Raw genomic sequence first — 12,988 nt, 5'->3', positions numbered from 1 at the left:
ATTCTTGTGCCCACCTCTTCCTGAGAGGGATGATGATGAGAACAATGGTGATAGCCACATGCAACTGAGTCCTCAGGAGGTACCGTGAGGAAGGTGTTGTTCTCATCACACTTCCTAGATGAAAAAACAGTTTCAGGAAGGCCTGGCTGCATGCCCAAGGTTACACACACAGTGAGTGTTAAAGCTGGGAGTAAATCTAGAATCAGGGCTCACTGGAGCTGGTGGGAGCATTACACCAGCTGACTCAGGCAGTTATCCAAGATCTGAGGTCGCTGGGGCTGGAGTGTAACTGTGAGACAGGCACAGTCTCACTGACCCTGTTTCTGACTCTACTAGGTAGGAACTTTTTAAAGAGTCCAGATGGGGCTGCAGCAGCAGGTGAATTGGCCTATGGTAGGGAGGGGCTCCAGAGAGTCAAGGACAGGGCTCCTCCCTCCCAGCTGGAGTTCTCCACATCAAGAGACCAGGGTGTCTTCCTCCTCCAGCCCTGCCCTCCTGTGGCCACAGTGCTTGGAATGCCTTCATTAGAGAGACTAGAGAAAGGGCCTGGGAGAGCTAGGCTCAGAGTAGATTAGACGAAGAGTGAGGGTGGGGATGATCTGACTTTGTGACTTATTAAAATCTTTGGAGGTCAGCTGTGGAAAGAGGAGGGAAAGATTTTGGGCAAGGAGGTGAAAGGTCCTTGGATGCTCTGAGTGAGAGACTTGGGTACGGGGGTCAAGGAGAAATAGGTTGGTGAGAGTTCAAAGGAGAGGTCTTGTGCAGTTAGCTGAGAATTGGTGCTCATCACTGCTACCACCTTGATAACACAGGCTGCTGTGCCCCCACTCCCCTCCCCCCCACCCCCCGCCCCGGGCAAACTTCTCAACAACCTGCAGATGCTGGAAATTGCCATAGAGGATTATATAGATGTGAGTGAGACTGGGGCAGGCAGGCAGGGTGGGGACCAGGATCCTGAAGCTTGCGAGGACAGAGTCCTGGACTGAATCCTGAGACTGCAGCACTCAGCAAACCCCTTTCCTGAGAGCCTACCAGATGCCCCTGTAAATGGCAGTGTCAGTTCCGTCTTATCTATGAGTGACGGAGCCTCCAGCAAAGACACCAGTTCCTGTTCCTTGAGTAGTAAAGCTGCAGAGCTAAGTCTCAGTCTCTGCCTTAGCTGGTACCCATTGCGGAAGAGAGAAATTGGGCCCCTCCTAAGACAGGCAGGTCCTAAATTGTTGAGTAACTTCTTTGTTTCCAAGGCCTTTGTCTCCCTGTCTATCATCACAGAGAATCAGGGAGAAAGGTCACTGAGCCTCAGTGTCCCTTCTGTGGAGCCCAGAACCTGATGAAGGTCCAAGTCCTGTTTTATGCACATGCTCTGACCCTGGTGGCCCTGGTGGTGGTGCAGCATGAGAAGTATAAGGGATGAGGTCTAGTCCTGTGGCAGGAAGCCTTTCTCATGAATCTTGGCTGTCTACCTCCTAAGAACATATAATCAACACTAATAAAGGAAGAAGGTGAGCAGCTGGCGCTGTCGCTTTGAGGGAGGGTGGGGATGTGAAAGTCAGACACCACCCTGAGGAAGACACTCCTTGGCTCCATCCTCTGCATCTTAGATTTATTCGGAAGGTTTGATACACAGAGAAGCAGGAGACCCATCCCAATGGAGGGTTTGATTAGGGGAATAGAATCAATGATAAACTCCTAGAGGAGGGACTGTTTATATCCAACTCTGAGAACAGGTTGGGGCTACATGGGATTGGAGGGGAGGGTAGGACCCCTTAAGAGAAAGGCCCTATAAATTGTCCCTACCCCCTCACACCCCCACAAGTTCCCTTTGTCATCTTCCACCCAGGACCTGTCAGAATCCTGCCCTTCCTTCTGTCTCCAGATCAAAGTCCTCCAGGAAGTGCAGCTGCTTCAGTGACAAGAGGTAATTGTCATCTTCTGACTGAGGAGGAATTTGGGGTTTGGTTCCAGTGCATGAAGCTGCACAGTCAGAATAAAAGATGAGGGCCTAGCAGATTAGCAAAGACTAGGAGAAGACTCTATCCTGTGGCCAGCTTCAGAGAACCTGGGGCCATAGCTCCCTGGTCACCATTAGGCCTTGCTGCATGGGGACCCCTGGGCAGGCAGTGGGAAGCCTGAGGTGTGGCTCCTGGTAGCCTCACAGCTGCCACTATTTTCTGAAGCTCCTACTTGTTTTGTCAGATAGGCCCCTATTCCTGCAGGCCAGCAACACCCTCAAGACCAAGAACAGGCCATGGTGAATCTCAGGGCCATTGAGTGCCTGGGCTGGCAGGGGCAGAGTGCCTCAGGGCTCAGTGACATTTGGCCTGAGTGTTGGCTTTGGGAGTCAGACAGCTGCACTGGGCTCCCAGCTTCACCATGACCAGTAATGTGTCTGGGGCCGGGGCCTCCGTGCTCTAAAACTTGAGACACCATAGTGATAAATTTTACACACCCTTCTAACTGCTTTTTCTTTTTTATCTATCTTTCTCTATAATCACCATATACTACTGATCTCTGTGTTTATTTAAATTAATAAGTATGTTATACAGTGTGTATTATTCTTCCTCGTGATTTCTTTACTACATTGTATGATTCCACTCATATGAGGTACTTACAGTAGTTCCATTCATAGAAACTCAAAGTAGAAGAGTAGTTCCTAGAGGCCAAAAGGAAGGTAATGGGAACAGAGTTTGAGTTTTGCAAAAGGAACAAATTTCCCTATGAATGTGGATGATGGTTGTAGAACAATGTGAGTGTGATTAATTCCTCTGTCCTGCACTTTTAAAAATTGTTAAAATGGTTAATTTTATGTATATTTTACCACAATGTAAAAAAAGGACTTTTTTAAATGAACAAACTGTAGATATCTGTAACAGCATAAATATCACAAATATAATATCACATTTAAAAATTGATGTAAAAGTATCCATACTGTGTAATTTTTTATATTACACTCAAAAATCAAAACTGAGGTTCTGGCTTCCACTAATGATGAAGTAGCTAACTGAACTAACACTCTCACACAGAAAAATGATGAATCCTGGGTAAATTATTATATATCATTATAGAAACACTTCTATATACAATACATACATGAAATATGTGTATATAAAAACTGAATGCATATTTTGGCTATGCCTTCCATAGGAGAGATAAGTATTGAAGATAGAATCCAGCCCATTTAACACCCTCTTTTAAAAACAACACTCTTCACAGGGACAAAACAGAATCCAGTCTTTTTAATCCAGTCTTGTATAGAGTCCCCAGGGCACAATTTCCAATTGAAGAGATGCATGAAGACACGTGAAAATGTAATAAATACACAAGATAAAAAGCAGGCAGTAGCCATCTCCAAGATATCCAAGATGTAAACGGCAGACAAGAATTTGAAGGCAGCTATTATAAACACGCTCATGAGGGCAAAGGAAAATACTCTCATAAATGAATAGATGTGAAACATCAGCAGAGAAAAAATAGCCATATAAAAAATGGGAAATAAAAATAATAATTTTGAGCTTTTCTATAGTTCAGAAACAGAGACATAGCAATATAATTTATCCAATCTGAGGACAGAAAAAAAAAGAAGTTTAAAGAAAATGAACAGAGCCTTACAGACCTGTGGGATGACTGAGTCTGAGAAAAGGTGAGAGATAGAAAAAATCAAATGGAGTATAAAAGTAAATCAACAAAATTTAAAGAAAATAAACACAGCCTTAGAGACCCATGGAATTACTGAGTCTGAGGAGAGGAGACAGAAGAATTAGATGGGTTGCAAAAATAAATCAATAACTAACAGCTGCAAACTTGCAAAAATTGTTCAAAAACCTATTTTTTTTTTTTTATCTAAAGATCCACGAACCCCCCACAAAAGTACAAATAAAACCATACCAAGGCCATATTGCGATTTAGGAAAGTAGCAGGCAGGACTTTCAATGGACTTGATAAGATTTATCATTTTTACTATTTGTAAGAATGGAAATAAGTTCTTAAGAGTTTTTGTCTTGGAGAAAGTCTGACGTGAGGGACAAACGACAGTTATTAAAGGCAGATGACTTTCCAGACTTGTCTTAAATGTTCCATTCTTTACCTTAGAACTTATTTAAATTTGTTTCTTCCAAATACTGCAGTAATATTGATGCTCCAGAGAGATGTCCCACGGAGATTCTGCTCTTGTGCGTCTGCCCTGCACGGAGCTGAGGATGGGCAAGAATAGGGGCGCGGTGCGGCCAACGTCCGGCGGAGGATCGTTACCACGGCAACGCTGCTGTGGAGGCCATGAAAGGCGAACGGCCCTTTGTTGGCTGACAGGAAATCGAGACACTCGTGAGGGGGCTTCTTGAGGCGATCCCAAGAGGCCTGAGAACTGCCACATCCGCGGCCCTTAACCCAGCCCTAGGGACGGGCCGCACTGCGCATGTCTGAAAGGGAGTGACAAGAGGAGGAGCGAAGGAGGGTGGGGCTGAGGAGGAGGCGGGGTGAGAAAAGGGGCGGGTCGCGCCCAACGCTTGTCTGAGGAGCGTTACCTTGACAACCCTGCCGCGGAGGCAGTGAGAGGCCACCGGCCCTTTGTTGATCTGCAAGGTATCAAACTTCGAACATGACAAGCGTAAAAGCCTGCAGCTCGAGGAGACAGGGTGTCACAATTACCAGGTGAAACTAGCCGCCCTAGCTCCAATGTCTCCTCAGCAGGAGAGATTTGGAAACAGCAAGGCTCCTCTCCGCAGGGCGAAACTGCTGGGCTGCGAAAGGCGGGACAGGGAGCGGAACGGTCTTCAACCGTTCCGGGAGTTCTGGTGTCTGGTCCGCTCCCGGCTGTTGGTCGTAGGGCAGAGGGTCTAGGATGCCAGCTGGCTGCGGGCTGGGAGATGCAGGGTGAGGCGCGCATCGCGGTGCATACGGGGAGTTGTAGTCTCTCCACCGTTCCCCACGGTGGATGGTGGGGCTACAGGAGGACAATCCCAGACTGAGACAGCAGCGGAGGCGGGGCGCGGCCGTGCAGGGAGGGGGAGGGCGGTGTAGGCGGCTTCGTTTACCAAGCTTGCTGGCCATTGATTTCATGCCAAACCCTCGCCAAGGGGATTAAATCAGGAGAGGAACTTGAAGGGCAGGCCTGGTCTCGCCAGTGAGGAGGATGTGTTGTTGGGAAGTGCACCCCGCCTTTGCCTAAATCGGGAGTGTCTGGTCCTCACTCACGCAACTTCGACTTCCCGCTGCTCAGCTCGATTTTCTTTCCCACCCGCACCCGAGTTCTTTCCAGAGCGTCCCACCTCCTCCAGCCCATGGAGCCGTCTGCTTTCGTAAGTGGCTGTGGAAATTGGTCTGAGGTCCCAGACGCTGTCACTGTGCTGCTGCCCTCTGCTCTCTCCAAGCAAAGCACAAGCTGAGCCGCCTTTGAAAGACAACCACGGCCTGGCCTGGGAATGCGCAAGTTCAGAGCTTTGCAGGGAGTGACCATGGGCTGTGGCTTCGTGAATATGTCACGTTCACCAGTACCCTTTTTGCGGATGTGGCCGTGGAGCCATGAGGGGGGTAATCACTGGGTTACAAAGGTGCTGCTAAGAGCGGAGGAGAAAAACCCAATTCCCAGCCATGTGTCTGGTATGGCATTTCACCAACCCATTTAAGTGTGCAGGCCTCCAAATATCTACCTAAAGATTATGATAGATTAGGCATTTTACACTAAAAATCACTGGCTTCGTGTCCACTAAAGCCTGACTGGCCAGTGCCTAAAAGAAATAGACGATAACCTGATCCCTCAGGAACAGATGGTGTTCTAGCTTTGTGGAAGTGAATTTCAAGGTATGGAGCACTTGAGGGGTCTTTGAAACCTGCCAGGTCTCACATCTCTGCTTTTGGTGAAAAGCTCATCAACTAACAGTAGTCAGGAATGTGCCTTTACTTCCTGGGGCTGGTCTGTTGAAATTTTGTGTCTAGACAATGGAAACATCCAGGAGCATTTCTGCTTTCCTATAGCCTCTTAATAATTGATGCCCTAAAGTCCTGTATCCTTTGATTCCTGGATGGTACCAGTTTTCATGCTGTTAAATCTAATCTGCAAAAACCTGAGCGTTAATCTCCATGAATAAAAGAACTTGTTGTTTCTTATTTAAATGCTCTTTTTTCTCTTGTCTTAGATTCTGAGCAGGATTTCCAATACGGTGTTGAAAGAAGTAGTGAGAGTGGGCATCTTTTTCTTATAATAAATCTTAAAAATAATTCCAAAATTTCACCATTGACAATAATGTTAACCATGGGATTGTCCTATAGCTTATAAAGAACATACCTCTTTATTTTGAGGTATATTCTTTCTATACCTAATTTGTTATAGATTTTATTTGGAATGGATTTTAAATTTTGTCAAAATAATTTTAGGCATGCATAAAAAAGTCATGATTTTTAATCTTTTTGTTGTGTAAATAAGGACTATGGCATTTATTGATTTCCACATATTAAAATATTATTGCATCCCAGGAATAAATCCAACTTGATCATAATAAATGATCCTTTTAAAGTGCTTTTGAATTTCATTTGCAACTACTTTGTGGATGATTTTTCATCTATGTTCATCAGGGATATTGGCCTGTAATTGTTTTTCTTGTAATGTCCATCTCTGGTTTTTGTATCAGTGTAACGCTGGCTTCATAAAATGAGTTTGGAAGTATTCCTCCTCCTTCAATTTTTTCAAAGATTTGGTTCTTTTTAAATGTTTAGTAAAATTCAGCAACAAAGTCATCAGATCTAAACTCCTTACCCATTACTGATCTATTCATATTTTCTATTTCTTTGTGCTTCAGTCTTGGTAGGTGGTACATGTCTAGAAATGTATTCATGTCTTCTCCCTTATCCCATTTGGTGGGATATCATTGTACATAGGAGTCTGTGTACATAGCAGTCTTATGACCTTTTTTTATTTCTGTTTTACCAGTTGTAATGTCTTCCCTTTAATTCTGATTTTATTTATTTAAGCATTTATTTCTTAGTCTAGCTAAAGATATGTCAACTTGATGTTTTCATAAAACAAGCTCTTACATTTTTTCTACATTTTCTATTGTTTTTCTAATCTTCAGTGTATTCATTTCTGCTCCGAATTTTTTTACTAATTTTATTATCTGGGAACGTTGGGATAAGTTCTCCCTCCTCTAGTTTCTTGAGTTGTGTCATTATTTGTTTATTTGTGATCTGTTTTCTCTTTGGTTGAAGGTGTTTACTGCCACTCCATTTCACTGGGATTAGCACCCATATGCATTGTGGTCTTTTTTGTTTGAGTTCATCAAACTTCTGATCCTAAGTCTGCACCTTTAGCATACTGGTAAGCAGCAGTGCTAAAAGCCTACACGATGAGTAGGGGATTTACAATGAGAGAATTACCCAGTAAGTTTTGGGAGGGACTAATATTAAGTTATCTTTCTTTTTTTTATTTCTCATCAGTGCCTGAACCATAAGGCACAAGGAATGAGCCCCTCATTGTGAGAGTGCATGTGACAGGAGCAAAGGAAGCGGCAGCTCAGGAAAGACAAGGTCACTGTTCTTGCTCCCATGACAGTAGCACTTGTTAGAGCAACTGAGTGACGTGCATAATTCTCTCCAAAGTAAAAGTCCTTTTTGTTTTTTGCAATTTTACAAAAAACCGTCCCTGGGCCTTTCCTGAGAGTGTGCAATAATAAGCAATGTTCATATGACTACCCGGGCATTTAGTAATGGTAAGCAGACCAGATGAAGTGACCACAGGGATATAGCCTGACTCTTGGTAATCAGGACTGAAGTACTCACTGATTAAGGTTCTGTGTTTTCACTGCCTTGAAAGGCAAGTGTCTTGCAAGCTGCATGCCAAACAAAGGCTAAATATGATGACACATCAGGCTGGAGCAGAGTCAACTGACCATATATATATGTCTAGGTGATGAGTGTGCTTTAATGTGGTCAGGGAAGGCAACTCATGATAAAGGCCACAAATGGCTATTTAGACCAAAGCAAAAGCCCACCAGAAACTGGTGGCTCTGACTGAGGTGACTTTTATTGTATCATGAAATCAGTAGGCCAAAAGCAGTTAAAGTTGAGCCGATGTCCTCAGTCATGGTTGGTTAATCCAGTTTGTATTGTGAATTGTTTGATTAGCCTCCCCTTTACCCCATTGGTGAGGGATAAATTACCACCCTTGTACAACTGGAACAGTTAAAACCATGGCACCAATCATTGGACAAATGAGATTGACAGCAGTTATTCGTTACATATAATCATGGAAGAAGGAAATTATATAAGGTATACAGACCCACACAGGGATTGCACTTGGGAGCAGAGAGAACAAACAGGGGGTGTTGGGGAAGGCTTTGTAGTATCAAGAGGGTGAGATGCACCTGGTTCCCACAGGAGGTTGTTATTGGTTGGTCTGGATAATTCTGTGACCTTGGGAGAAACTGAAACACATTATACTACCAATTGCTAAGACTACAATAACATACTATAATAGTGTAATGCTATAATGTACCATATAATGTAACTCTAGTGACAGTATGTTCTCCCTTTTTTGATAGATTCTCAGAAACTGTGACTTTAAGTAAAACAATGTACTATATAATAAAACCAATTTTACCATTGGCTAATTGATATAAACAAGAGTTAATTTTCCATGGCATATAGTATTTTGTTTCACTTAAAGTCAGTTTCCAGGGACCTATCAATGATGTTAAGTGAGCACTTACTGAACATGTATTTTAGTGATGTGTAATAGAAAGTAGCTATAAAAAATATACTATTCATGTACAAAACTACATGTGGTACACATTACAGTCATGAACCACATAACAATGTTTGAGAAATTGACAGACTATATATATGAGGGTGTTTTCTTGTGAGTATATATATAAACCTACCTTTAAAGGCCAAAGGAGCTGAGAGTTTGAAGAATGAGGCTGACAAATCAAGTTTCTCAGAAAGAAACATTTAAGAGGAACATTTATTAATAGAAGCTATGTCTCAGATAGCTGAAGATGGTGGAACCTCACACTGTGACCCCCTAAACCCAGACACTTATCACAGGAAAGGGAATGTGAAGGACAATTGAAATCACTATATAAATTTGCCCAAGGGTAGGATTTATGCTAAGTACCTGTTCACAATAGCATCAGGGTTGTTTTGATTTAAGGGTAGGGCTTATAGAACTGTAGGTTTCAATATATGACATAGGTATTTGAAACCCTCGCCAAAAAACATTAGAGGAAGTAACTCTGTCATCATTTTAAGTTTCTTTTTTTTTTTTTTAGTAATTTAAAATCTTAAAGTCTGGTTATGTTAAATTAAGTAATCTTAAGTTTCTCACTAAAAATTAGTATTGCTAAGCATTAAAATAATAGTTTTAAGACAGTTTTTACCCCAGCACTAGTGATTGGATAATACGGCCCCAGGCCCCACCCCTTCAGGTTCTGAATGAGAGAAGATGTGAGCCAACTCGTAGCCAGATGACAACAGGGTAAAATGTTCCAAGCCGCAGCCTTTTTCAGGCAGGACTTCCTCCTTATGCTGAAGCCCGGCCTTCACTGTGGGATATTTGCATTTAACCTTATATATAAGGTTATTTTTATTTATAAATTGTATATATGTGGCCAGGCATAGTGGATCTCACCTTTAATACCAGCACTTTGATAGGCTGAGGGGACAGGAGCTCTTGAATCCAGGCGTTTGGGACCCGCCTGGGCAACAGAATGTGAGGGCCCCACATCAAAACTTTTCTACAAAAAAATGAAAAAATTCGCCAGGCATGGTCACACGTGTCTGTGGTCCCAGCTACTTGGGAGGCAGAGGTGGGAGGGTCACTTAAGCCTGGGAGGTAGAGGCTGCAGTGAGCTGAGATCAGGCCACTGCACTGCAGCCTGGGTGACAGAACAAGATTCTCTCTTTCTTTCTCTGCCTTAATTGTGTGTGTGTGAGGGGGGAGGGGTGTGTGTGTGTATTATTCAAAATAGAAACAAAATAATAACAATTATTTTTATTTTTATTTACATTTTTTTGAGACAGAGTCTCACTCTGTCACCCAGGCTCGAGTACAGTGATGAGATATTGGCTCACTGCAACCTCCGCCTGCCAGGTTCAAGTGATTCTTCTGCCTCAGCCTCCCAGGTAGCTGGGATACAGGCACCCACCATGTTGCCCAGCTAATTTTTGTATTTTTAGTAGAGACATGGTTTCACCATGTTGACCAGGCTGGTTTCGAACCGAGGTCAAGTGATCCGCCTGCCTCGGCCTCCCAAAGTGCTAGCATAACAGGCATGAGCCACCATGCCCAACCAATTACAATTATTTTTAATTTTTAGATTTTACAATCTTTCTGGCCTCTTGGCTTTTGAAGCAAACTGAGCTTTGAAATTAGGCAATCCTCTATTGCACCAATGTGCAATAGAAGTAAAATGTGAGCCACATGTGACAATTAGAATTTGCTAGTAGCAGCATAAAGAAAAAGAAAAATGAGTGAAATTGATGTTAACAACATAGCTCAATATATCCAAAATATTTTAACATATAATCAGAATGAAATAATTAAAGAAACATATATATGTGTACATATATACATACACACACATAGACATATGTTTCTTTAACCCAGCATTATATATTTTTATGCACATATGTATATGTAACTAAATATTTAAATATTTTCTTGTATTTCTCCCCAGCATATCTTAGTTCATGCTGGGCACAATACAGTTGCTCAGTAACCCCTGTGCCCAGTGGCTGCCACATTGCAAGTGCATCTCTGAGGGATCTGACTTTTCTGACCTTAGGGAGGTTAAAGGGCCTGAATCCTCCTTTTCTGCCAGATAGGAGTGAATGCCCCTTCTCTGCCAATATCACTCCTGTTTAAAGGATAAGAGAGGTGGTGCCCTGAGAGACAGTAGGGCCTACAAGAAACAAGTGTTCACAGGTAGAACACTGCTGTCCACTGCTGCTTGGTGTGGACTCATCAATCCTCCAGAGATCATACAGCAGTCCAAAAAGTGGGGCCCCAGAAGAGGGAAACCTCATGTGTTTAGATCTGTCCATAGGCTTGATCTGATGTCAAGAGACTAGATTAAAGGCAAACTTTTTATCTTGCAATTTGGCCTTGGCAAATTAAATAGAAATATGTCAATATAAAAATCAATTAAATAAAAAGGAAGGCAGTAAGAGCAGAAAAGAGGAGAAAATACCTACAAGAAACAAATAGAACTATTAACAAAATGGAAGTAGTCCATTCTTTTCACAATTAAAATGAATATATACATAGAGTAAAATTTCCAACAGAAATGTGTAAATTGGCTAGAGATTGAAAGAAAAAACGATTTGTTTTCTGCTGTCTATAAGAAACTCACTTTAGATCTAAACACACAGATAGGCTAAAAGTGCAAGTACGAAAAATATCTTCTAGGAAAATTGCAATCAAATGAGAGCAAGAGGGGTCATAATTATGCAAAATACACATTAAGTCAATACTGAATTAAAGGACAAATATAGTATATAATGATACAAGTGTTGATTCACTGGGGAAGCTGTGTTAATAATAAATATATGTACACTTCACATCGGGGTTCCCAAATGTATAAAGCTAAGATCGACCCAGATGAAGAAAGAAATAGCTATGCAAAAATAGTAAGAGACATAATTATCCGACTATTGGTAGCAAACTCTGTAAACCGAACAGACATATAGAAAACACTCATCACAGTGAATAGATTCAGGAAGCTGAAGGCCCATGGGACGTGACCAACTCAGCATTCCACTGGAGGCTATATGATCAAACAGCAAACTGTTTATCATGAATGCAGGATGTGGGCAAACTCACATTGCCCTGCCACCAAAAGGTTTGCTGAGGGCCTCATTCCCTGGCACCAGGCTCCTTGAAGTTATCTATTGAGAAATCCAGTGCCTATTGTTCTAAGAATGTAGTCTCTCAAGTCAGCTGTGAATCAAGCTGCTGGTGGAAAACCACCCCCCTCTTCTCACTATCTCTTTTACCTAATAAATATGGAGGGCTGTGTAAAGCTCAGGTACCTTGTCCACTAGAGGCAAGGTGCCCCTGACCCCTTTTTCCAAATAAACCCCTTTGTCTCTTGTCTTTTATTCCTGCATTCACCCTGCTTTGTTCAGTCCAATAGGTCCATGCAGGCTACAAATAGAAGTGAAAAAAAAAGAAAAAAAAAAAACACTTCACACAACAATATCAGAATACACACTTTTTCCAATAGGTCATGAAACATTCTCCTGAGTAGATAACCTACTAGGACACAAAACAAGTTTTACCAAATTTTAAAATGTTAAAATATGGGCTAGGCATTGTGGCTCATTCCTATAATTCCAGCATTTTGGGAGGCTGAGGTGGGAGGATTAGTGAGTTTAGGAGTTCGGCGCCAGCCTGGGCAACATAAAGGACCCTCTCTTTAGAAAATATAAAATTTAAAAATTATCTGGGCATAATGGCACATGCCTGTGCGTCCAGCTACTCAGGAGGCTGACGGGGGAGGATTGCTTGAGCCTGGGAGATCGAGGCTCTGGTTAGCCATGATTGAGCCGCTGTGCTCCAGCCTGAGCAACAGAGCAAAACTCTGTTTCAAAAAAAAGATTAAAATATTACAATCATTTTTTATTACAAGGGAATAAAATTAGAAATCAATAGCAGAAGAAATATGGAAAATCTACAAATATGTGGAAATTAAACAACACACTCTTCTGCATGCTCTCGTTCAAGGGTTGGAAGACAATGTTGTGAAGATGTCCACACTACCCAAAATGATCTACAGATTCAATGAGATCTCTATCAAATTTTAACTGTCATTTCACTTGGCAGAAATACAAGAAGCATCTCTAAAACTTATATGGAATCTAAAGTGACTCTCAGGAGCCAAACAACCTTCAAAAAAAGAAATAATATTGGAGGCATCACACTCCTTGACTTTATAATATATTACAAAATTACAGTAACCAAACTATTTGGTACTGACATAAAGGCAGACACACAGACAAA

The 12,988-nt window shown here is 42.3% G+C and overlaps 1 protein-coding gene across 1 annotated transcript; it reads right to left on the bottom strand.

Annotated features, from left to right (window-relative positions):
* Positions 1-3,027: 3,027 nt before the first annotated feature.
* LOC129394179 (TP53-target gene 3 protein) lies at positions 3,028-12,479 on the bottom strand. Its single transcript, XM_063597977.1, has one exon. The coding sequence runs from the start codon at positions 4,880-4,882 to the stop codon at positions 4,517-4,519; it is 366 nt and encodes a 121-aa protein (XP_063454047.1). The 5' UTR covers positions 4,883-12,479; the 3' UTR covers positions 3,028-4,516.
* Positions 12,480-12,988: the final 509 nt, after the last annotated feature.

Source organism: Pan paniscus, chromosome 18 (genome assembly GCF_029289425.2).
Source record: "Pan paniscus chromosome 18, NHGRI_mPanPan1-v2.0_pri, whole genome shotgun sequence".
Lineage (NCBI taxonomy): Eukaryota > Metazoa > Chordata > Mammalia > Primates > Hominidae > Pan > Pan paniscus.
This window is presented reverse-complemented; position numbering and strand designations above follow the sequence as displayed.